This window comes from Anopheles ziemanni, chromosome X (assembly GCF_943734765.1).
Source record: "Anopheles ziemanni chromosome X, idAnoZiCoDA_A2_x.2, whole genome shotgun sequence".
Lineage (NCBI taxonomy): Eukaryota > Metazoa > Arthropoda > Insecta > Diptera > Culicidae > Anopheles > Anopheles ziemanni.
In genome coordinates, this window is record NC_080707.1 from 7,039,144 (window position 1) to 7,064,201 (window position 25,058).

The 25,058-nt window shown below is 45.9% G+C and overlaps 1 protein-coding gene across 1 annotated transcript; it reads right to left on the minus strand.

Moving 5' to 3' along the window:
- Window positions 1-689: 689 nt before the first annotated feature.
- Window positions 690-19,141, minus strand: LOC131290884 (otoferlin-like). Its single transcript, XM_058320070.1, has 17 exons — window positions 19,063-19,141; window positions 12,245-12,303; window positions 11,325-11,526; window positions 11,124-11,191; window positions 9,079-9,842; window positions 7,764-7,947; window positions 7,611-7,673; window positions 7,052-7,136; window positions 6,376-6,532; window positions 6,118-6,304; window positions 5,641-6,013; window positions 5,356-5,568; window positions 2,197-4,984; window positions 1,873-2,119; window positions 1,552-1,802; window positions 956-1,471; window positions 690-870 (listed from the first exon to the last, which is right to left on the minus strand). The coding sequence occupies exons 1-17, from the start codon at window positions 19,139-19,141 to the stop codon at window positions 690-692; spliced, it is 6,417 nt and encodes a 2,138-aa protein (XP_058176053.1).
- Window positions 19,142-25,058: the final 5,917 nt, after the last annotated feature.

The following is a 25,058-nucleotide window of genomic DNA, read 5'->3' on the forward strand; positions in this document are numbered from 1 at the left end:
AACAAAGTAGCTTCTTGTGGAAATATGTTCGAAACACCTCTATGCGCTGGGTTAAATCCCGTGTGACAATCCGTTCAAACGAAGCCATACCTTTTGTGCATTCTCTTCCGCTTCCCCTTTCCTGCCGCCGTGGCTCTTACTCATTATTTTTCACCGCTCTATGTACACGTGTGCCTCTAGCTTTGTACGGTGAAAATTCCATTATTATCGGTGTGCGCTGGTTAGTGAGTGTGTTCTAATAAGTTTTGCGTGTTCGTTACCTTCCACTATAGGTGCATCTGATTGCGGTTTTTCGTTGCTTTCATTACCATGGTTAAACTAAACCTGTTAAGCGTTGGCCTGGCTATGTTTGGTTTTACTATGTTTGCTAATCGATGGTCGATATTATTTATGGAGAAATTGTCACTCGCTTGCGCACTTGTCGCGAGCCATTTCTGCTCCAGGAATGTTGGCGTTCGGTCATCTTACCGACTACGTGCGATGCGTTGCGAGAACAACATAATTGCGTAACGGGGTATTCGCTTCGTGGTTGTTATCTTTGCTTGATTATGTTTAAGATACCTGCAAACAGTTGCGTTCGACGACGGGCGCACTTTTCAAAGACCTTTCCTACACCTTCGCGCACAAATAAACTAGCAGCTGTGTGTGCGTGTGTGTGGCTGTGCGTGTTTGTAAATAAGGGCGCCGCCTTACGCTCCGAGCATTTTCTTCACCGTGTAGCCCGGCACGGAGTAGAAGAACAGGAGCAGAAGTATCGCCAGTCCGATAATGACGAGCCCTTTGATAATGCTCCACTTGTAGTTGTGCCAGACGATGTAGCGCACCGACTTGAGCGGGTTGAGAAACCACATGAAGGATGCGTCCGGTCGGCTGAAGAGAAAATCGCATCGGATCAGGTTAGTTCGTGACGGAGCAGAAAGTTATGAGGCAAGGACTCAGCAGAACTGCTACTTACTTCGGTTTTTCCAGCGGATCCGGCTCGTTCCGCCCGAATCCGGCCGGGTTCTTCTCCGCCTCCTCCTTCGTGAGCAGATGAATCTCCGCCTCCACCTTGCCGGTCAGCTCCATTTCGTCGTTCTCCTTCTTGATGAAGAACGGCCACCAGCCGCGGACGCGCTTCTGCTTGAAAATGTTCACCGTCGGCACGTTGTCGGTGCGCAGCATGTTGAGCGTGCAGAGTTTGGAGGACTTGGCGCCCCGCGGGAAGCGGTTCAGGTTGAGCGAGATGGCGCCGAGAAAGTCGTCGGCGGAGAAGTGGTCCGCGTCCCACACCTGCAGCTCCAGGCGGGCCGGGATCTTCACCTCCGTTTCGTCCCAGCTGAACAGCGACTCCTTGCGCGACAGCACGATGCGCTCCTCGGCGGCTAGGTACTCGAAGGGGAAGATGAAGCGCCAGTTGAAGTTGCCCTCGCCGGTCAGCGAGCGGTAGTGGATGTCCGTTGCCTGCATATCCTGCTGTCCTTTCAGCCATCTGAAGAGAAATTACCCAAACATGTCTTTAAGATATAGGAGTAGGCGGTATATGGTGAGCCAGCAAGGAGAGATACGAACCCCTTCACGTAAATGTCGGACATTTTCTCGCCGGTGAAGAAGGCATCATCTTCCAGCACCACGTCGTCCGTGTTCCAGATGACGACGCGCAGCTCGTAGGACTTGGGTTTCCGGGGCGAGATGTCAACCGGTGGACCCGGTAGCGGCATATCCATCGGGAACATATCCACCCACATCTCCAGCTTACCCTGCTCGATGCCTGGTTTGTCGGTGTTGTACAACGAGCGGGACTCGATGTGTTCCGGCACGATCTACCAGCAAGAATGCAAAAACATCGAGGTGATCGAGTTCGGTCTGTTGGGTTTTCACTAGATGCCTTACCTTACAACCTACGCGAGGCATCTCCTCCCACCGGTGCAGAACGGCAAGGGCCAGATGCTCGTCCCGGTACTTGATCGAGGTTGGATTGGACCAGGTTTGGATCTCCTCACTGGAAAACATGAAGCAGTAGCGCCCAATGGTGACCCGATCCTGCAGGTACTGTGGGCCTTCGAGTTTGTTCTCCTTGCACAACTTCGACAGAATTTGGGTGGGTTTCATCGGATCACGCCATATATTGTAGCCGGAGCTGTATAGGCAATGGGAGGAAGAAACAAAATCACTGTAGACGAAGTTTAGATTGGAGGAGGTTAGCAGGAAACCTACTCTTCGTAGTTGGTCGATATACCGCACATGGCCCGGTGCTTGCTGTAGAAGCGATTCTCCAGGTCGATCTTTGTCTCACCGATGAGGTCGTCCGAGCCGACCAGGTCCCAGTCGAAGATCTGCACCGTCAGCATCGAGTCTTGCGGGAAGGTGGCCTCGATTTCGAAACACTTGCCGAACACCGGATTCAGCTGCTTGCTGACGTAGTTATCCTTATCCGAGATACGCTTGCTGCCGAGCTGCAGTACCACGTACGGGTCTGCCTTGCCGTTCAGGTCCATCGGATGGAGATCGGTGGCCTTCACGATGTAGACACGCACCAGCACGTGAATCGGATCGTTGAGCGGGAGTGTTGGTGCGAACGCCGGTTCCATGCCCTTCTCGATCGGCAGCTTGTACACCTTGATCGCACCCTTGAAGTAGCCGACGATGCGCGTCTCGTCCTCCGTGCTGTCGCCCGTCTTCTTGCCGCGGTACAGCGGAAACGACAGCAGCCACTCCTTGAAGTCGTTGAACTCGTAGACCGACTCCAGCTCGTTGGGGTATATCTTGCAGGTGGCCACGCGGGACCCGGCGGGGCAGCTCTTCTGGGGCGTCGACTTGGGGCTCAGCTTCGACACAAACTTGGACGTCTTGACACCGAGCTTCCGGCCATTCTCGGTCGAGTCGTGGGCGCCACCCTGCTGGTGGGACTGCTGGTTCCGCTGCTGCTGCTGTTGCTCCAGCAGCCGCGAGGAGGTGGAGTGCTTCGTCGACTCGATCAGCTTCTCGTACGACAGAAAGTACTTGGTCCACCAGTCTTTGCTGGACTCGTCGTCGTCATCACCGCCGCCGCCCTGCGCGTCAAACGAGGCGTCCTGCGACTCCAGCTTCTTTTTCGCCTTCTTGCCCTTCGAGTGCAGTGCCTTGCCAACGTAGGCGGCACCGTACAGGGTGAGGTTTTCGCCGGACCACGAGTTGGTGAGGGCACCGACTGCGGCGGAATCCGCTGCTGGTGAAATGAGGTTGCCCGCCGATCCTCGGCGTCGCGAAAGCACTACCTGACCATCCTGGTTGAACCGCTTCGGGTCTTCCTTCGGTGGCGGACGGTGCATGTATTTGTGGATGGACGTGATCTGATGCGTACCGACCAGAGTGTAGCGTCCGAACGAGCGACAGTCGACGGCTCGGATCGTGATTGGTGGCGCGTAACGCTCCTCGATCGGCAGGTCGAGGTCGAAGAACTTCAACATGTTCGCAAAGTTCGGGTTCTTCTTGGCGTTCTGGATGATGCTGGAGTTCATGATCTTGCCCGAGCACTCGATGTCGATGCGGGGCTTATCGACCGTCATGAAATGCACCCGCTTGAGATCACGCAATCCCCAGAAGAGGACTTCTATGCGGAAGCGGGCCAGATTGGGACGAACTTCTTGCGGCACCGGGAGAATGGTTAGCGCCTGTTGCATCGCCGTCGACGTCTCTCCGGCTCCCCGATACTCGCCGTGAGCAATGTACTTCGGATCCGACAGACGCGGCACATCGTCCGATCCATGCTCAAGCATCTCGAAAGCCGCCAACAGTTCGCCGGCACCGTCGAGCCCGCGCGTGATCTCGAACCACTCCAGCACGGGCGTACTGTAGTGGTTCTCTTTCAACTTGATGCGTGGCTTGGCGATGGCGCGCCCTATAAAGTCCGACTTTCCCACCTTATCCTGGTCGTACACGTCGATGACGATGGTCGGTGGGTCCCGTTTGATCTCCTCCTTCGAGCCGTAGATAGTTATCTCATCGAACACCAGCAGCTCGTCCCAGGTTGGGCTGAGCGTTTCCTCGATCACCTGCGTCGTCTTGGAGTACTCGGTGATGTAGACCGTCGCGTACGGATCGCTCAGCCCGGAAGCGTCGGAGCCGATCAGCGAGCGTGCCTGATAGATGTGCGCCCGTAGCTGGAACACGTACTTCTCCACGTAGTGCACCGTCGTCGGTGCCGGTACGTTGCTCTTCTCGGCATTCTTGAGCTCGTGCAGCATTTCGTAGCCCCGCGGAAGGCCGGAGTAGAAAAACTTCTTGTGCTTGAGCGTACCGAGCCAGAGGTACAGCGACAGTTTCGCGCGCACATGCCACCCTGCCGGTCCGTCCGCCTGCTTGCCCGGCAGCTTCAGGAAGACCGTCTGCACCTTGCCGCAGAACACGCCCGTCTCCTCCTCGATCGTGGAGTAGATGAGGTCCCGCGCGTCCAACCGATGGTAGGCGACGCGCTTGCCGTTCGCAATCATCCACACAAACACGTCCGGCAGGGCGTGCTGCGGATCCTCGATGAGGAACTTCAACTTCGCCAGGTAGTTCTGGGCCGTCTTGTAGCGTTCCTTCATCGAGCTCTTGGTGACGAGGGCGCGCAGGTTGCGCGACATATTGCCGATCGACTCCACCTCGCGCTGGCACAGCTTGATTCGCTCCTTGTCGAGCTTCGTCTTGCCGGTACCGGGTCCCACCAGCGCCCCCTTCGTGATGGTGACGTACTTGTTGCAGCTGGAAGCCACCTCCTCGAGGACGCCCCGCAGCTTCACTTCGGCCGTTGGGTCCTCCTCCTCGAGCAGCAGGTTCGTCTCCGCCAGCCCAACTTCCATGCGTTCCGTAATCTTCGAAATCATGTTGCTATTGTACATCCGCCGCCGGAGGTCCGGGAACCAGGCGCGAACGTCCATGCACGGCTTGTAGTCCCAGTACGGTAGGTAGTAGTGATTCTTGTCATGCGTGATGGGCTTGCACGCACTCGTCGTGCTATTGTACGCAGTTGTATCGATCGACACTGTGGAAATAAAAGTTTTTTGGCAGACATTAGAGATCCTTCAGTTTGTAAAACAAATAAGGATTAAAATAGTGTTGTGCCTTATGGCTCTTTAGGAGAGATTCATTTGCATTCAGATTGATTCATGAATCTTCTGGGATTCGAATTTAGATGAATCTTTCTAAACCTTCATTAAGTTTCACAAATCTTCGTGATTCTTGCACTGACACGAATAAAGCGACTTTTTTTACATTAATGAATCTTTGGGATTCAGGAACCTCTCACTAAAAGTTTTATGAATCTCAAAAACGACGCCAAGAATCATTCAGATTGATGAATTTGAATCGGAAGTACACAACTCTAGATTAAAATCAAACGCGACCCTCCCTCACCAGGTTCCTCGTCGTCGTCCATGTTGTTGGTGGCGCTCTCGTTGTGGCCATCCAGCGAGTTGCCGGCGTTACCCATGCTCAGCTCGAAGTAAACCGACCGATCGCACACCTTCTTGTCCAGCATCGACGCCTCCAGGACGGTGGAGAACAGGAAGAAGCCATCGTTTTTGCAGTACGACGACTCGCATATAGGCAGCGTTGGTTCCACTTCCACTGTGCAGGTAATAGTGTGCCAGGTGCGTTAGTATGGTTTGGGCTTGTGGACCAGAACACCGCGCTACTTACCGTTCTTGTCGGCGAACAGCTCCACATTGTCGGTGATCTCGGTACGGATCGCTATCAGCAGCCGAGCCCGATAGCTGACGCCCTCGCCGAGCCCGGTGTTGAGGTTGGAGTGCTGGTCCAGCAGGTTGTAGTCCCGCGTCGACCCGTACAGATGCACGAACGACGGCCCGTACGTGGGCAGAAAGCCTTTCTCGCCATCGTTGGAGATCTGCTTCAGGTCGATGTAGTGCGTACCGATGATGGCCGGCTTCATCGGGTCCGCGTCCCGCAGCTGGATCTTGATGCGTTGGCACAGCGGCGGAAACATCTCCGTGAACACGAGCTGCTCGTTCCACACCGGGTTGTAGGAGGCCTTCTTCACGTTCGTTTTACCCTGCCGACATATTCAGAGATTCAGACCAAACACACACACACACACAAGCTATTATTATTTCACCGGACCGCGCGTGGTTAAGCAAAGGGGAAGAGTCGCTTTACCGTCAGTCCCGCAAACGACACCTGCACGTACGGATTGACGAGATCCTTCGCCTCGCCAGTGAACGCTCGCTTCACGTTCGCCATGATGGAAGAGTTCATGCGCGGCAGCCCGTCCGCCCGGTACACCTTGACGATGAACTTGGCGCGCTGGCGCTCGATCGGAACGCCGTCCGGCAGCAGCAGGTTCCTGCGGATGGACAGATAAAAGATATGGCCACATCAAAGCGGTGCCAACCCGACCGGAAAACGCCAACGTACGCCTCGATGTCGTCCGGATCCTTCTCCGACTTGGGCGGCACCTTCACCGTGTCGCCCTTGCCGATGATGCCGACGTCGCACTTCAGGTAGCCTTTCGGGCCGGCCGCAAAGTCTTCTGGATCGGACAGCAGCGCCCATTTGTGGTAGAACTGGTGGTCTGTCGGTGGCGCGGGAAGCAAAAGGCCGGCGGGTCGACGCAAAAGATGAAAAGCAGATAGAGACGGGAGTCAGGCGCGTCGAGGGAAAAGCCCAAACGAAACGAACACGATGATACTAACAGCATTGAGACAAGCATGACAATAGGGTGGATCTTAAGAACAACGAAAGATGTACACGAAATGGAGAAAACACAAACAGATATGGACGAGAAAAAACGGTGCAACGGTGCAGAAACAGGAAACAAAACCATCGCAACAAGGCATTCATGGAGTGATTGGAAAAAAATAATTTAAACACACACAGAGACGCACGCATAGAGAGGCAAACGTTGTTTGAGTGGCGGTATTTTGCGATAAAATGTTCTGAAGGGAACAACCTCCATTGTGATAAAAAAAAACAAAACCAAAATTAACACACACACACACACATAGGCGAGCATACACAAAACAATAAGGAGAAGGACGAATTCAAAGTAAGTTGGTTGGGCACAGTAATGGTTAAAATAGAAGGTAGCTACCGGGCGCATCGTAGACTGTTTTAAGATCGATTTTGAACGAGCCCACCACCGTTCCGGAGCGCATGAACTTGCGAGAATGTATGACCTGTTAACAGGCGAAGCGAATGAATGTTAATGGTAAGCTTTCCCTCCGCACTCCGCATCTGAACTCGTGACGTGGTTCAGAGAAGAGTCAGCAATCTATCCCGCTCGAGGCGCGGGATTCATGCGCTGGAATCGAGGGTTCGGTACAGTTGTGTGGTGCCTCCTGATACGCGAGTCGCTACAAGTTAGGCAAGCGATAAGTGCTGCCCGCTAACTTTGTACTTTGTAATTACTTTCTTTCGTCCGCTGTCATGTCCTTTTGCCAATTTCGCGTCTAACTAGCATCGAATGCAAACAATATTCTACAGCGAGAAATTAGGTCAACAGTCTTCAGAAGTACGACTCGCGGGACAGGAAGCGAATGATCTTGTTTGCTCACGGGGGGGAGGGGAGGGTGGTGGTGGGGGAGGGGGAGGTTTCTCTCCCTTCCGGACACGGGTTGTGAACGGGGGTAATACCAATGGCGGATACTTACAGACAGTGTGATAATCTTGTCGAACAGCATCACCGGTGGCATGTGGAAATCGAAGACGAAATACTGCAAATGGAAGCAAAGCGATGAGCAACATAGTGCCGGTAAGTATCTGCAGGCGCTATGTTCAGGCTCCGACTGTCTTCTCTGACTAACCTCGTTGTAGTACGGACAGTTGGTGCTCTCCTTCACGCTGGTGTACTTCTTTTGGTCCCCAACCTGGATGCAGACGACCGGATCCATGTTCAGGCCGGGCAGCTGCCGTGCCTCGATGATGGTGACGCACACCTGGAAGTCCTGCGACTTCAGATGATCATTTCCCTTGGCCATGCTTTTTAATCTGAGCGAAAGGTAAAGTGAGAAGATGGGTACGTGTCATTGGAAGTTTTCGCAAAGGCGATGCAAGTAGAATTCGATGTAAGCCTTTCTTCTTTCGCTGAAACTAAGCGGGCAAGTGCATGTCTTAGTTCGCAAAACTTTGAATCCCCAACAGTGCTGTAGCTATACTCCCTCGATGTTGCCATTACGTGCCTTAGATAGTAAGTGTTAGTTAGAACTATCAGATGTTCCAATACCGAATGCTTCCAAACAAAATACAGAGTGAAGTGGGGCAAAATTGCGCACTTCTTATATACCTGCATATATATCGCACCTCTCTTATAAGTAGGCGATTAAAGCAACGAGATTTTTAAATTACATCTGAACCTTTAATTTTCCCACTAAACGGTTTGCCAGTGGAAGCAAAACTTTTCCAGTGAATCAAAGAAAGAAAGTGCTTCATTTTTAATCAAGTTGTTTTTTTCAATTTAAAAAATAATTAAATGTGTCTAAGGTGAGTTTTAATAACGTTGACATGTAATATGTTTCATATGCCCTTAAATGCTAAAATTAGAAGACCCGTGATAAATATAACACAAATATTAAGTGTTATTTGTAGTTATTAAAAAAAAAATACAAATGCGTCCATAATAGAAGTCTTGATACAAAATTTTAATAGAAAAATATAGTCTACCGATAGGTTGCAAATAATAAATATTAAGTCATCAATTGTTTTCAAAGCTGAAACTAGTACTTCAAAGTTCTAGAATTACATGCTGTTGGAACGATATACATTTTGGTCCTCTGAACAATCACTTTCTCCATGGTTTACGTCACTGATAAATCATTTTCAAATCATTAAGTGCACATTTTTACCCCGCTTTGCTTTACAACAGAGAGTATTCCTATTCTCGGGACGTCATGAACCTGTGAGTATATAAAAAGTTGTCAACATTAATGTGAAAAGTGAAATAAATAGAGCCTGTTGACGAAATGTCTTTAGAGCGTCGAAATAGTGTTGCGCACTTGCTTGGATAATATATTCCCATTTCTACAAGTATAATCCAAAATGAATGGTGTAAAAGCTAGTAAAAGCTGAGCACTTCCTACCCTTTAACTCCGAGGCAAAGCGAATGAACTTGGCTGCACTTACTTCTTGAGCTTCTCATTAGTGGTGACGTCCTCGCCGTCGCTGGAAGCATTCGAGTGGGTACTACACGTCTGCGAGACGTTCTCGTAGCCGCCAGGAGGCACCGCCCCCTTGCCGGTCGCGCTGGTCGGGCTCTCGCCGGCCGCCCCCGTCCCCGTCCCTGGCGCCGCGTGCCCTTGCTCGCCGCCGGAAGTCCGGCCCGGCTCGGCCGACTGCTCCCGCTCGTGCCCGGTGCTGGTGATCAGCGATTTGCCCTCGTCCTCGGTGCTGCTGGCGGTGCTCTCGCGCGACGAGTGCCTCGAGCGGCCCAGCCGCATGAAGTTCCGCACCGTCCGGAGCGTCACCTTCTTGTCCGAGATGGACTTGGCCGGCCGGGCGGACGCCTCGTTATCGGAGGAAGCGTGATCCGACGGCTGATTGCTGGCGGGCCCGCCGCTTCGCTCGCCGATGCCCGAACCGGAAGACATCACGCGCTTGATGATGTTCGGTTTCCGGTCGGAACCGCCACCACCACCACCACCACCACCACCACTGCTCGGCGCCCGGCTCGAGCGGGTCCGGCCGGACGACGAGGACGGCTGGTCGGCCGTCCTGCTCTGCGACAGGCTCTTCTCGAGGTTGGCGATGTTCTGCTCGATGTCCAGCAGCATCTGCTGGTCGTCGTCGAGGCTGGACTGCTGGTGCAGCGAGTGCACCACGCGGGGCGCGTAGAAGTTCCCGGACTCATCCTCCGGGCTCTGATAGCACACGTCAAAGCTGACGTACGCCTGAGCAAAGGGAAAAAAAAAACACCCCAAAACGAACAATAAATATGAGACACAGTTCTTCACTGAAATGTAAAGCGACAGGCTGTCAAAATAAACTACCATTTCTAACAAACAAAACGAACAGGTTGTCAAATCGGAAAGGGGTGGTGGTAATATTTCAACAAAAGATATTTAAATCCTTAAACAGGGATGCGAATCATAGCAAAGAAAGTTCCCATCGAGAAAAGCAAATAAGCAAGTGGGTAAGAGGCTCTGTGACGAGCCATAATTAATTCTTCGTTTAATAAATCCAAAGCAGTTCAGTAAAAGTTATCTGTGATGGTTTAAATCTATCTATAAAGAAAAACACCCTTCCATTCAGTAAACATATTAATCGAGCTTTAAATACCGCTCAATAGATCACTAGAGCGTTTCAAATAGTGAATATGAGACAAATACAACGAAACAAAGTTGTATAAAGCATCACCATCATCGATACGAAGAGAAAAATTCAACTATAAAATTAATACAGCGGTCGAAATAGATGTAAAACAATGTTGGCAAAAAACTTTATAAGTAAATTTCAACAGATATATTTAAGGTAATTAAAAAGTGATACTATTTTGGGTGATTTGAGAAGGGTGCCTCACGTTTGAAACCACAACCAAATTGATTTTCTGTGTTGTGACAATATTTACATAATAAATTTGATTGATTAATTCGCCAAATCGTAATTTGACATTTATTTACCAAAATAAAAAAGGATCATTATTCGAAATCGAATCACGCTTAAAGGATTGCCGACCACTGTAAATCATCTCGAGCACTTTACCAGCAAAATGCCAACCGACGCAGGCCAAAATGGAGTGAAAACAACAAATCCAAAATGGAAGGCGAACGTCCGACGTCTACCGGTCTCATCCAAATAATTAGCGGCAAAATGACCCTTTGAAGTGCCGAAACGGGCGGGGGGGGGGGGGGGGGGGGGGGAGGAAAAACGGGAAAAACTCGACTCGGTTTGTTCCCGGCGAGAGTGCTATGGGCTATTAATGTGTTCGGAGTGGAGTTGTACCATCCATCGGCCTTTCATAATTACGGCTCGCACAAATGGATCGCTGAAGGGTCAATTGTGTTGATGAAAATTGTATTAAATGAGCGAACGGGAGTAGATGTTAAATGTCAGAAGGTAGGATAAAGGAGTAGAGAGGGAAAAGACACAGCTTCTACAGTCGTTTGGGGATATTCTCCGACATTCAACTACCAACTAAAAGCGGAAACGAGTGGCACGGGTGAGATGCTTACATCGATTGGTTTGTTTGATAGATCCACCAGACGGTCCTCTATCCGCAGCCGGCCTTCGTTGATAAGAGCTTCAAAGAGGGAAAAGCGGAAGTCGGTTTGAGTGGACACGCCCGTGGCTGGATATAATAAGGCCCGTGTTTTCCGGTCACCTTCGCCCAACCAGGAAAGGCCCATCCTGTTTTTCCGGGAAATTAGATTTACCTTGCGCAAGCATGACGAATCGGCCGATGATTTTGGTGCTGCTGGTGATGCTGCCGCGGTTGGCGGGCCCGCCCGAGCCGTTGCCGCCGCCGGACGCGATCCCGATGCCGGTCTTCAGCAGGATCTTCGTGGTTTGCTGCCGCAGCTCGACGGTAATCGTTTCCGCCTCGTCCGCCGCCCGCGCCAGCGGCCAGATGAAGCTCTGCGACCCGAGAACGGCAGAAGAAGGGCGTCGAAAGGGAATTAATTCGTTTGCCCTCTGGGGAGGGTCACGGCGAGCTTATTTATGTTTGCCGGTGCGCTGCGGGGCGCAAACTTTGTCGTCCCTCTGGACGCTGGAGGTTGAAGTTGTGTCCAGGGCGAAGCCGTCGGAGCAGACGCTGGCGATGATTACGAGCGAAGCTAGGTAGCTCCGTGCCAACGCATCCTCGCAGGTTCGTCATAACTTTGTAATAGCGTTCGTTAATTATCCGGTTGCGGTTTAACTTACGGATCAGTTACGTACATATTTTACAGGCTTTTCTTATTAACTTGTTAAGTTTCGATTCAAATTTCAGTTTTATATTTTACAAATAGTTTTCGCTATTTTAAAGTCTTCTTTAACAGATATTGAAGTCGTAATACATCATATCATCTAGTGTGACTTATATTTGATGTAACTAGTATTTGTGAATAGTATTGTGAATAGTATTGTGAATAGTGAAAATCTATTACATATTATATATTTTAATACTTCCACACAGTTTCAAGCACTGCAAATGTTTTTGAAGATTTGTTTGATCACTTTTTTAATGAGCTCCGATTTACTAACTCAATACAACACCATTTTAAATATGCCGTTATTGTAAGTATTAAATTAAAACATAACCCTCATTGAAAGAGTAAAAACCATAACTCTTCTCTACTTCTAAGAAACTTACCTGGTTAACTTCCACATGTTCCGAGCCGCAGTTAAGCTCAGTCGTGGTGTGAGCGACCCCTGTAAGTAAGAAGTAGACAAGAATAAAAAAATAACCAGGTTGACTTACAGATGAAATAAACTTTCTTAGATATAAACAATATGTTTTCTAGCTTCGTTTTCTAAATTGATTTGAAACGTGATTTTTTTTAAAGATTGTGTTCTTTGTTGTTTGTTGAATGACCTTCCTTAAACCAAACGACATTGATATTTTACAGCATCCCTCTGTGTCTAGGACAAGAACCTCGTACAAGTCCAAATCCAATTCAGCTCTGGGGGATTGGAACTTCAACATTGCTGCCTTCTTCCGAGCAGGACACTTCAGTTTGTTAAAAGAAAAACATTTTATGCAAATCATATCGGATCATGTAGGCGTGTTCCAGCGGCGTTTAGATCTGAGCCGCCTAAGCTTGGAGGTAGATCAATTGATGACAAGACCCTGAGATACCCATTTCGACACCATAACGACAACGTTTCGGTCGGAATAAATTATACAAACTGTTTGCCCATCGTTGGCACTCGACGCGTTTGCCGCAAGAAAAGGCCTGAATATTTACCCGGAATAATCTAAAACAGTACGGAGAAATATTGCACACTGTGGGATTCCATCACAAGTCACTTTTAAGTTTGGGTTTCATTCCAACATTTTCAAAAAAAGTCGGTTACTGAAAAAACTGATGAAAAACTCTTCGAAATTATTAAAAACTGAATGTCAACATCGTTAAAAGAAAAAACGGTCATAGTTGAACAAATTACGCTTATTGGAAAGAGCTTGCAATTTGTTTCTAACTTAATGCCAACGACAAAGGCACCAGGCGTCTCCATCGTTAACGGTGCTGACTAGCCTCAACGAAATTACAGTCTTTTACTTTGCATTTTTTCTTTTAATTTCAACTATTTATCGACTTTCAACTAATTTCACTTGACTTTGCAAATATTTCTTTCCAATTCACCCCGAAAGAGGATAAATATGTTATTTTTTTATCTAGTCAAAATAAAAAAAGGTTGAGAATTCGTAACCAATCCTTTTTTCCCAACGAATGATCATGTTATGGAGGAGTTTGTATGTAAATAAGCGCAGATTCAAAGGTTATTTCAAAATTGCAAATGTCTCCACCCTATTGTTACAGTTATGCCCTAGTTGCAGAGGTACTGGGCGTCTCCATCGTTAAAAGTTCTAGCTTGTGTCCATGATAATGCACTCTTTCACTTTTCCAACCGCTGTCGTTTGTGGAAATCCGCCTATTGTACTCTTTCTCAGCATTATATGCCACCAATCTTTTCTTTTCTATACTTGACAACAAAACTGCTCGAAAAGTTAGAAAAGAAGTTAGAATGCTTTTTGCAAAATGTAGCGCAAAGTGCGAGTTATCATTCTGATAAAATAGCGATTGATCTTAGTAATAAAAGTTTACAGTCTTAAAGTAAAAGTATTTTATTTTGATATCAGTTCTGTGAAGTTTAAGCTCCATGTTCTCACCTGCACTCAACTCCTCTTGACTTTATGCTTCTCGTTTGTAGTTTCACTCTCCTGCGTAAGACTTGATTTGGCAAAGTTTTTTACAAAGACTTCGGGGATAAAGTTACAACAAAAAAGTCTGACATTCAAGCCATTGAAAAACTATTTCATCCCGCTGTTTACTCCATGCCGCATGCTGTAACATTGGTTGGGAGCAGCTTTAATAGGATTTCATCCATATTAAAGTCAAAACCAGTCTTCAGACTTTGTTTTGCTTACTATGAGAAACATATAAGTTTGCAAAGAGTAATCAAACAATTACCGAAATATGAAACATACAGTTTGTCGTGTTTGTTTACCGCTTTTCAACTGAGGACTATCATTTGTGTAGGTTTTTATTTTGTTAAATGGGAATCACAGGAAACATCACAAATTATATCTGTGAAAGATCGAGGTGTATATAATTTTCTGACAAAACAAAACCAAATTGAACAACCAAGAGATTAGATTTTCCCATCGTGTTGTACGATGTTTGCTATCAGCGCTGCAATTGACCTTTAAGAAGTACGTAACACACTAGGTAAAGTTTACATAGGGCTACGTGTCATGGTGTGAAGGGTTCGTGTTTGTGTTTGATCATCTAATACTAGTTCGGTCAACCTTGCCCACCCCCCCGAAAGGCTTCCCTGTGCTCCTTTAATAGTCAATCGTGGCGGCGCTAAGCATTCCCGTTCACTTTTCTATTTCATTTTTCACTGCTCGCCAACGCAGCGATAAATATTCAGTAAATGGTTATCTAAGCGTAATAAAAACATAAAAGATGCTTGTTTTTCTTTTCCTTTTTTTCCAAGCGAAGATCGCGTAGCACCGAATGAGCAGCGGAGGCAAGACAAACCCAATGTTGCTTATCCTCCCCCGAGGCACGAGCGGTCCGAGGCTACTGATTGGGTTTTTTTTTTTCGTCGGAAATCATTTCGGCTAACCTCCTCCTTGCCCCCCCACGACCGCTCACTTCGCCACCGTCTCGTGCAATCAATTTCACCGATATTGGGAGCCCGTTTCCATTTGGCCCGTCCAGATATATCTCGACGCCAATCCACTCAGGCTGGCCCGGACTCGCACTCGCAAGTGGGTGGTGTGTTTGGTTTTTTTTTTGTTTTTTAAAGATGACACCACAGACACGGCAGACCTTAACCGTTGGCCCGGCATGCTCTTTTGCGGCGTGCGACAGGGGGATATAAAAATCGGGATTACCGTCAGCTCGCAAACGCAAATCTCCGGCCGGTTTCGGAACGGGGCCGCAATCTCTAAGCAACAAATTGAAGTCGGTTTTCCATTCATGCGAGTGCGAGTGCGGTGGCTGTAAAAGCAGGCCTTCGAGCCTCCTCGAGAGTGGTTGTTCGTTTGGTTCTTTTTCAAACCTGCTAATGCAAGCACCCAAAAGTCACACGAAACGCTCACGGTCGGGTACCGCGTAATGGTTGCTATTAATCTTCGTCTGCTTTTTTCCTGCGAACGTGTGTGTGTGTGTGTGTGTGTGTTTAGAAAGAAATATGTACGCCTCCAGTCTGCAGCTCGGTGAATTAAGTAGGATTTAATACAAAACCTGCTTAAACCCGAGCAGATTCCGAAACGGCACAGTGGGCTGGCAGCTGCCTGTTTTAATCGGAAATTGATAGAGTGGATAACCCACTCGACTCAAGACGGTGTTCGGAAATGGGGAGATGATTGCTTGCACACAGCAGCTTCTATTAATCGCGCGACAACAATCATTAGTGCTTGCTTAGAGCCTGAGAGCTCTCACTGCGTTTCGTCATAATTTCCTTTCCGGTTGTTTCGTTCGGCTTAAGCTTAATGGAAAACCCATCTCTGGGAATAGTTTGCAACGTACTCTAACCGATTCAGATAACAACTTCCCCGAGTTAGAGGTTTTTCTCCATAAATATTACGAATAATCGAAAAATCCCGCTTACATGCGATGAGTGTAGGGAAAATAAAATGCTGATAAAAGTTACCCCGGTCGATTTAATCCTTTTTTAATCGAGAACTATATTGGGACACGGCCAACAATGGAACATCGAAAAGCCATACCGGATTGAAGTGAGGTTTATTTCTTTTTACTACCAGTACAGGCCAGACTGTCTCTTCGGAAAACCATAAATCAATGCAAGTACGAAATCAGTCGGTACGAATTTTCCCGGCCACAAAACCTTTCGGGCCACCCTTGGCCCTTTTCGGAGCCCGAACCGGCAATCTGGCCGATTTGTGAACGATCTGATTAATTATTTACAATAATCGTTGGTACGATCGAACCCTGCTCGTAAATCAAAACAGCGTCTGGTAAACTTTGAACTGTCACTTTCGGGGCCAAGCGGGCGCGCTCGAGTGTAGTTTGGTGAAAGTTTACGGTTTGCCTTAATTAAGGTTTGCAAATTTGTTTGCACGGAAGCTGTATAATCCCCACTGGGGACTGGAGCGTTCCCAAAATGCTCAAGGTGCTCTCTTAAATGGCCTTAAAAGGCCTTTTTTCATCCATTCCTTGTCTTTAGATAGGTTCTATAATTCACTGTTTTTGTTTGAAATTCCAGAAGCTACCTTTCTCTTATTATTACAGGGTTTCGATTCATATAATGGAATATTTCAATAGGTAGAGGGAACATTTCAAACGCATAGGGGATATTTTCAACCGGTAAAGGTAACTTTCCAATCATATAGGAGAATGTATCAGACAGCTAGGGGAATCGTGCAATGTCACCGGGGAGCTTCGGAACCGGTTAGGGGAGCGAGCTGGTAATCTCACTCAACTCATCATTTTTATGTCAAGGAATGTTATAACTGTGGATAGTAGAATATTCGAAAATCGTATAAGTTATTTTCAACTAAAAGAAATGTATAGCTTCAACTAAAATATACTGCACAGTACTAATGATTGTACTGAATTAATTGACAAAAATCATAAAAATTGAACTAGTTGAACTCGAAACTGTGAATTATCTTCAATAAAATACTATTTTTTCTTAACATTGATAAGAGTCTTGAAGTAACGTGCACATCATTCTGTAATTCCTTCGATTTAAGCCCCCCCAGCAGTTTAATTATTGATCTAAAAGCGGATCGAGTGTTTCACAGAACCGTTCGAACGAAACGAAACAGATGCAAAATTGGAGAATGTTGTTGTGTTTTAGTTGAAAATAACTTATACGATTTTCGAATATTTTACTATCCACAGTTATAACATTCCGTGATTATGAGTTTAGTGAAATTAACAGCTCGCTCCCCTAACCGTTTGCAAAGCTCCCCAGTGACATTGCACGATTCCCCTAGCTGTCTGCCACATTCCCCTATATGATTGCAAAGTTATCTTTACCGGTTGAAAATATCCCCTATGCTTTTGAAATGCTCCATTATATGAATAGAAATCCTGTAACTTTAATATTTTCATCTTGAAGATAGAACACACTGTGTTTCATTTTGAAAAAGCGATGTAGTACACTGGAATCGATCCGTTTCGAATGTTTTTTTCTATTTTGCAGATGCTTGCATGTTCGGAATAGAAAGTTGAAAGAGAAACAGAACTGTATTAATAACACAACAATGCGCACAAAATCGTACCGCTATCGGCTTTAGCACTGTCTGACAAAATCGTCCCATCTGCATCGACGACACCGAACAGCAGCTGTCCGTGTCCTGCCACGTCGGTAATCTTCAGCATGATTCCTGCGCTCACTGTGCTGGCTGCCAGCACAACCGATGAGTGAAGGTGGAAATGAAATTTCCATCATGAAACCGGGCAGGCGAAAGCCGCCGGACCGTCGCGCAGCCCTCGCAGATCGTTGACAAATGTATATTTATGGCGAAAAGCCCCGCTGACAGGAGACAAATTTGCTGGCTCGCTGAACTCGATTTCACCGGTTGCGTGCGTGGGGCGATAGGAAAGCGTATTTTATGGTGTACGGAAAGGTGAGGCAATATGCACCTCCGAGGTGTGAAAGATATTGTCTCGCAGGTCGGTGAACACAGGCAATCAACGATAGATTATGTTGAATCTTTCAATTCTATCTACCAAAACCATAAATGTGTGTAAACAACACCTCTTTTTTACAGTTGTGAGTTACGAATAATGAGAGGAGTATTCATTAGAAAATCCTAAACGCGAGAAATATCTTTCGCTTTTTATCGCAAATCAGCTGATTTTATTAGTTTCCAACGGTGTATATGGCCCCATTTTTCCCTACACCCACAAAACAGGCGCTCGTTGCCTACTTGCTATCCTTTAATTTTCTGCGGTTGTAATTTCCTTTTGCTATCCGATTGATTTCTTTTTTTTTCATTTGGTTATGTTCATCACGTTTGCTATTAAAATCATCGTTATTGCTTCCTAACTTGCGTCCCTTTGCTATGGATTCCCGTACTTTCACCGGCTTCATTTCTTTTTTCCTTACAGTTTGTCGGTTGAAATTGGAATGGTTTCGATTCGATTCTCGCAAATCCTGGACGAATAATTACTCCCGGGATGGGAGAACGCAGGTTGAAAAATAATCCTATCGCAAAAACCGTTTTTGCGCCCATTTGTACTTCAATGCGAATCGCTTTTTTTGCGGGTTTTTACAAAAAAAAAAAAAGCAAAACTAAACATCAAACGTGAAATGGAAACCATTTTTTCATTTTCCATGAATCATGTGATGCTGGAATCGCATTTCAGGAATCAGTGAAGTTGCGCTCAAATTTCAATTTTGAGTCCAATTAACAGACTTTTATTTTTAGTAAAAGAAACACGTGATAGCATTAACAATTTATCAAATCATCTACAGTTGCAATGAAGTGAAGTATGTTTTTAAAATCCACGAGATTTGACTTAAATTATCCTTTTTGTCATTACAAAGAAGATAAACAATTTCTAAATAATTTTACATGTTCATTCTATAACCAAACGAGTCGTTGTGATGGAAAACAACGTATAATAAACCATTTTTATGCTCTTCCAACCAGTTGTCTGAATCAGATTGGAATGGAAAAATGAGTAAAGTAATATTTTTTCTTGAGTTTGTTATTTGATACATCGTTCTCTCTTTTTTTTACGATGAACAAGAACGAGAATTGAAGATTCGCAAATGGGACATTCTAGCATTCTAGTGTCCAAAACTCGCCCTAAGAGTTGCTATGCTTCATGTTTCATTAACATTTGACAGTCAAACGTCGGACGAGATTAGACCTTTCTCGTTTCGCAAAGTGCAGCTGTTCGACTTGGGACTTCTGGCTTTTTTACTTTGTGGCAAAATGATGAAAATGAAGAAATAAGAGGAAAAAATGGTGCTGCTTACCTCGGAACTCGACCCGGCCAAGCAGGTTGGCCTTCGACTTCGGCAGCTGGAACTTGTTTATCCGCACCGTGAGCGACATGGCTGGCGTTCCGGTCGGGCTCGGGTCGAGATTGTGGGTGGGTCCGTTTCTTTCCTCCGTAAACTGGTTAAGTTGTTTGCTCTACGCTACTTTGCTTTCTTTCCCTTTTTTTTTTTTTTGCTGTGGACACTCGGAATCAGTCCGGCGTCTCAGACGCCCTCGAGAGCGTCGGCCTTTCGGTTGATCGTCGCCAGGTTGATACAAAGGGGTTGGTAGTGATGATATGTCGTTGAGTTTTAAAGCTTCAATCGGTTGCGGCTACTCACATTACGGCACGCACAAACAAACCCGCAAACGCACACACAAACACACACCCGCACTGCACGCACTGTCATGCCCGCATCCGGACGCGCTTTCCCGAGCGTTTGAGGTTTCCAGTTTCAGCCGTTCTGCAGCGCTGGACGTTTCATCTTTTCCCAGCAGTCCTCGGGCCGGGGCCGAGCCTTTGGCCGGGCGGCTTATTGAAATTCCGTTCGTCTCAAAGTGCTCTTGCTTCGAAGCCCTTGCAATGTCGCTTCTTTTTCCCTCACTTTTCACGCCTAGCATCCATTCATTACGAGCGTTGCTTGCACGGCAGTTCACTTGACACTCAACTTTCGCACTTTCTGATGGAATTGGCGCCCGGTATCTGAAAATCGAGAGAAGTAGAAAGATGGGGGAAAGAAATGTTCAATCACATTAATTTACTGCCTGCCGCCGGACGGAAGCGAGGGAATCGCAAAACAGTGGCATTTGCATTCGTGCCATGCAATTTTATCGCATTTCCACAGTACAGGCCAATCAAGGCTGCGCCATGTTGACCGACTTGATTGAATTGCTTTCAACTGGTGTCATTTCGCTCGCCAAGCACTCATTTGCTCGCACGAGAGGGCTAAAGTTAGTGTACGTTAGCACTTTTGACGAGCCGACCGTGCTGTCAACTGTTTCCAACGTTGATGAGGGCTTTACAGCCGGGTTTTTATAGCCGGGCCCGATGAGTGTTATTGAAAAGGGCAATCGAACCAGACGGCAAAACGAACGTTTCGGTGTTGCTTCCGTGCTCGAGAATTTTCCATTTCAATAAGGAAATCACACAGGCAGCTACTTAATGGTGGAGAGGGGATTTGGGGTATGAAATTAAAAGTAATATTACAAAGGATAAACCCAAAATATTCTACTGCTCTACCCGATGGTTTAATTATTGCGTTCACAAACTAACCAAATATGTAAATTTTATCGCTTTGATTACATGAACATCAACCGCATTTGACACGTCTATTTAGAGTAAGATATTATTGAAAAGATGTTCTTTTGGAAGAGAAAAAAGAGTATTTGTTACTGTAATCAATTTTAATCTATCTTTTTTATATCTGGAACTTAAATAAAATTTCAGCAAAAAGAGGTTTTAGACAGTAAACAACGCAAAAATGTCTCCTTAAACCTTAATTGCTTACATAAAGAAATTTAAAGATAAGTGAAGCGATATTTGTAAAAGCGTTTGTCAGAAGATTTTCAGAGGGAAGGAATGAACGGAATTAATCCGATATGATAAGATGAAAGGTACAAAAGGTTCACGTTCGTTACACTACACGTTGAAGACTTGAGGCCTTACAAGCAATACTCGTACCATTTCAAAATTTATAAAATTTCAATTTTGAGTAAACCACACATTTTTAATAAGGAATCAAATTTAAATTTGTTACAAGTTTTCTTAATGTTATTCAATTGAAAAGTTTTCATTGCCAGAAGCCTGATTTTTTAAGCCTTATTGCATGCGAAACCATTAATAACTTTCCATGAGAACCATTTTCCACGAATACCATGTCCATTATCCTCTATTTGGAAAATGTTCCTTTTCTTCCATCTTTACACTGGTTCCTTTGATTTACTTTGAGTTAGTACATCAATTTCATTTTTTGTATCAATATAGTTCCATTTCTTTGGATCATTCTCACTTTTTCATATTCTTTATTTACTTTGATTCGAAGATAAATTTACAAAGTGGACACGCATTCGATAAAAAAACAACTTTGTTGCAACATAGCTTCAATAAAAAAACAAAGGGGATAAAAGGACGTGGCCCTGAGCAGCTATGATCCGCCTCTGCCAACATGTTGAAGACGTAACTTATAGTAAGGAAAAGTAATTATCATTTAGCTTGTTCATTCAAGTTCATTTTCGTTAAATTATAATTTCATTTGAAGGAAGCGAAACTTTGAAGTTGCCAAAAACAGCCTCAAGTTCGATCAGCTTCGATCAACCCAGGGCACGAAAAAGGCAGACCCATTTGCAACTCCATAAGCCGCCGATGTTAACTAACGTTTTAAGTTTTTATTTACTTTCACTGCCTGCCGAAGTTGAACCGAAATTGCGATTGGTTTTCCACCGAGGAAACAAGACGAGTGGTAAATCTGTCTGGTTTGTTTCGAAAGGTTTTATTTTTCCTTTTTTGTTCCTAAAAACGCTGCCCCGGAGCAAATGTAGTTGAAAGCTGGAATGAAAATTTTTAAAAAAGGGCTTTCCTCCCCGCTAAATTTACTACACTGACGCACTTTACGTTCCTTTCTTTTCCGAGCGGCAAGCGAAAGTTACGGCACTTTGTCACGAATTTTTCGGATAAAGTTGCTGGTTTTGTCCCATCCCGCCCCATCCTCTCCCGCTCCGTTACATTTCCACACCTTCGCCGAAGCGGACGGCAGGAAAGGAGCAGACAAAAGGAACGCTTTAAAAGTTTCAATCTTAACGCGTGCGGTTGCCCGCTTTTTCCGCGAGGTTTTCCGGCGATCAAATCACAAGAATCAGCAGAGCGCTCCCGGGAATGCCATTGCGCACGGGGTGGGATGGGTGGGTGAAAAGTTCAATGTGTTCCGGCGGTGAAGCGTTTTACTCACAACATTTGTTCGAACCACTTTGCACATTAAAAATCGTCGCTCTGCTCGCGCGCGCAATGGAAATTTCCCACTGTCCTTTTGGCCTCCCTCCCGTGGCAGGTCGAACGTTTTATGGCGTCGGCCGTTTTTAAAGGCTCTTTGTCTTTGTCGGAACGCTTTCCCACCTGCCCGCAGCATCGACGAAGCGTCTTCCGAAGGGAACTTTCGCCCGCAACCAAACCGCATCGCATTTTGCGTCCTCCCGCCACCGAAAAGAAAAAGGTCTCGCCGGGCCCGGGAGGTCAAAAAGGGACCCGGAAAAGTCATGATGGCACACCCGGCCTTCAATTACCTTCCTACCCGCATGCCCCGAAACGGGCGGCTTGTACAATAAAGATTTTACCACGCTCGGAAAACTAAACTAATCTCGGGCCGTTTGGGAGGAAAATTGGATCAGTGACGGAAACGGATCCGAAGGACGAGCGAGATCCGGCCCCCCCGGTGATGGCCGGGTACGAATTTCCATTGCATACAACGACAGGGTTTTTCTCCCCCCCCTCCTTCTCCTTTCCTCAACCCAACTCGAAAGGCGACTCCGTACCCGGGACTCATTTTATTCACACAGATGAGTACAACTGAGCCTCTTAAAATAGGCTCGGACCGCATAATGGACACTGAAGGTGACGGAAAGCCGGCCTAATGGAGTAGACCCCGAAACCACCGCACACCGGGGGAAAAGAGGGAAAAGGGAAAGCCTACCTGCACCCGGGCTTTGATGGCGAGCAAAGCTGCTCTTTGTAGCCTAGATAGGAAGCTGGCTGCAAGGTAGGGGAAAGTGGGATAACATAAAGTGCACTAGAAAAACTCATGTGAGCTTGAAATATATTAATTCGATATATTAGGAATGAGAAACCTAATTAAATACGTTGATTTTTGTGTTTATAAAGGATAAAACTTCTCATTTTAGAAAAAACACTCTCAAACGAACTAATGTATATAAAAATTGTGCGAGACAAACGAGAAAACACGTTTTTTCAGGACTGATTATACGCGCACACAAACAGGAAAAACCTACTAAAACCCTTAATTGATATACACGACCGGAAACGCTCATTACTTCGAAGAAGAACATAAAGAATTCTTTTTGAAAAATGCTTCCGGGAACGAAATGTTTCAAAAACATCTTTTTCTTTTTCTATATTTTATTTTTCGAAGTTGAGTTGCACACTTTTCTTCATTTTTTTTAACTTTCAATTTTGCAAGCCTGTTTTGCGAGAAATTTACGAGCAAATAGTTGTTTTGGAATAGCGATATGTTTGGAACAAGACAACATTAAAAATGGTTTCCGATGAACTATGTTTTGTTTGTTTTCTGTCTGCAGTGTCGCACACTACACTAAACCATGCTTTTGTTGTTCTGTTTTGTGGGAAAGTGAACGGAAAACATCCTCCACCGAGGAAACAGTGGGGAAAACTAATCGCTAGCAACGGGGATCGAGGATAAAAAGCCCCTGCTGGAAAGAGTACCGGGAAAAAAGGGCAAATCCCCCCCCCCCCTCGATCGAGCGCAGCTGGCGGTGACTTAAAATGGCGGAAGGTGAGGGAAAATCTCGAACCATGGGATGAAAACGGCGTAAGAAACGTGCGGGAAAGCGAAACATACGAACAGCTTAAGCGGGTGTTTTGTAACGAGTGGTTTTTCCGTTTCGGAAAAGGGAAGTGTCGCTGGGTAGAGAAAACACACAACCGGAAAACTGCAACCGGAAGGGCACAACCGCCGGGTGAAGGGAGTGACGGTGTGTGAGAACTTGTTATTGTGTTTGTTTTGCTATTCTTATTTTCTGTTTAATAGGACCAGCCACAAAAGGTGCTCTTGACACGATGAGCTACAGGTTGAGCTACCATTCGCGCGAGCTGTTTGTGCCAGCATTATTTCCTTCTCGTCTGCCCTTTTATTTTTTCGTCCCTCTTTGTCTGTTCGCTCCGTTTTCACACGAACCCGGAACCGTCAACATCGATAGTGTGTGCGCGGCGTGCCGAGCCTCGCGGATGGAAATATACGTGCTGGAAACTTCCGACAATCTGCGAAAGATAACGCTTCCTTCTGTTGTTTTATGTAAGAGGCATTTTCGTTTCGCTCCCATCCTCTCTTTCTTGTTTCCCTCTTCTTCTCGACTCATCGGAACCGCTTGGTTTCACATTTGCATCAGGGTGTTCTTTTCCACCACCATCCACTAGCTCTTCACACTCACAGTTTTATGTTTTCGTATTCGTTCCCGTCGTCTTTTCGCTGCTTCATTTTTTCTTGGTTCTTCGTCACACCCTTCTTTCATTATTTTCCTATTCCGTCCACGTCCATCGCGAGCTGCTGCGTCGAACCATGTTCTCGTAGCTGTACGTATCTGACATTCAAAGTCGAACGCGCGATCTTTTTCAATACCTGTTTTCGTTCATTTCCATTTCTACCGATGGTTTTACATCTTTGAAAAATGTTAAAAGTCCATCTATTTCTATCTATCTATCACGTTATCTATTTTGAATCTTTATAAATTATTGTAGGATTTATTTACAAACCGGTTCCTACATCTCAGAATAACAATTCCACAAAAATTAAGCTGATGGCCCAACAAATATAAATGTAAGTGTACAACACAAGCCTGTAGCAGACTTGAAGTTTACAACATGAACAAAGCGATGGAGACGCCTAGTATCTCTCTTCCTGTCCATCAGCAGAGGAACAGAAACTTGAAAACATTTGCATTTAGGAAGATGTCAAAAATTTAGTTTATCATTACATACATGTGGTACTAGTAACATTTTTTGTAATTTAAAAAATTCTGCATCTTATATGAGACTAGAATATTTTAAACTATTATCAAACATAATACATCAATGTTTACCGTAATTTACTATAACAATTAAATTTCTGATAGTTTTTAGCATGCTTTAGATATTTATAGTTTTCACCACTCTTGTGTTTTGTTATTGTGAAGATTGAATAAATAGCAGGAGTTTCGCATAATAATTTTGGCAGCCAAGAGAGGATAATAAGAAATACTAGAAACAAGA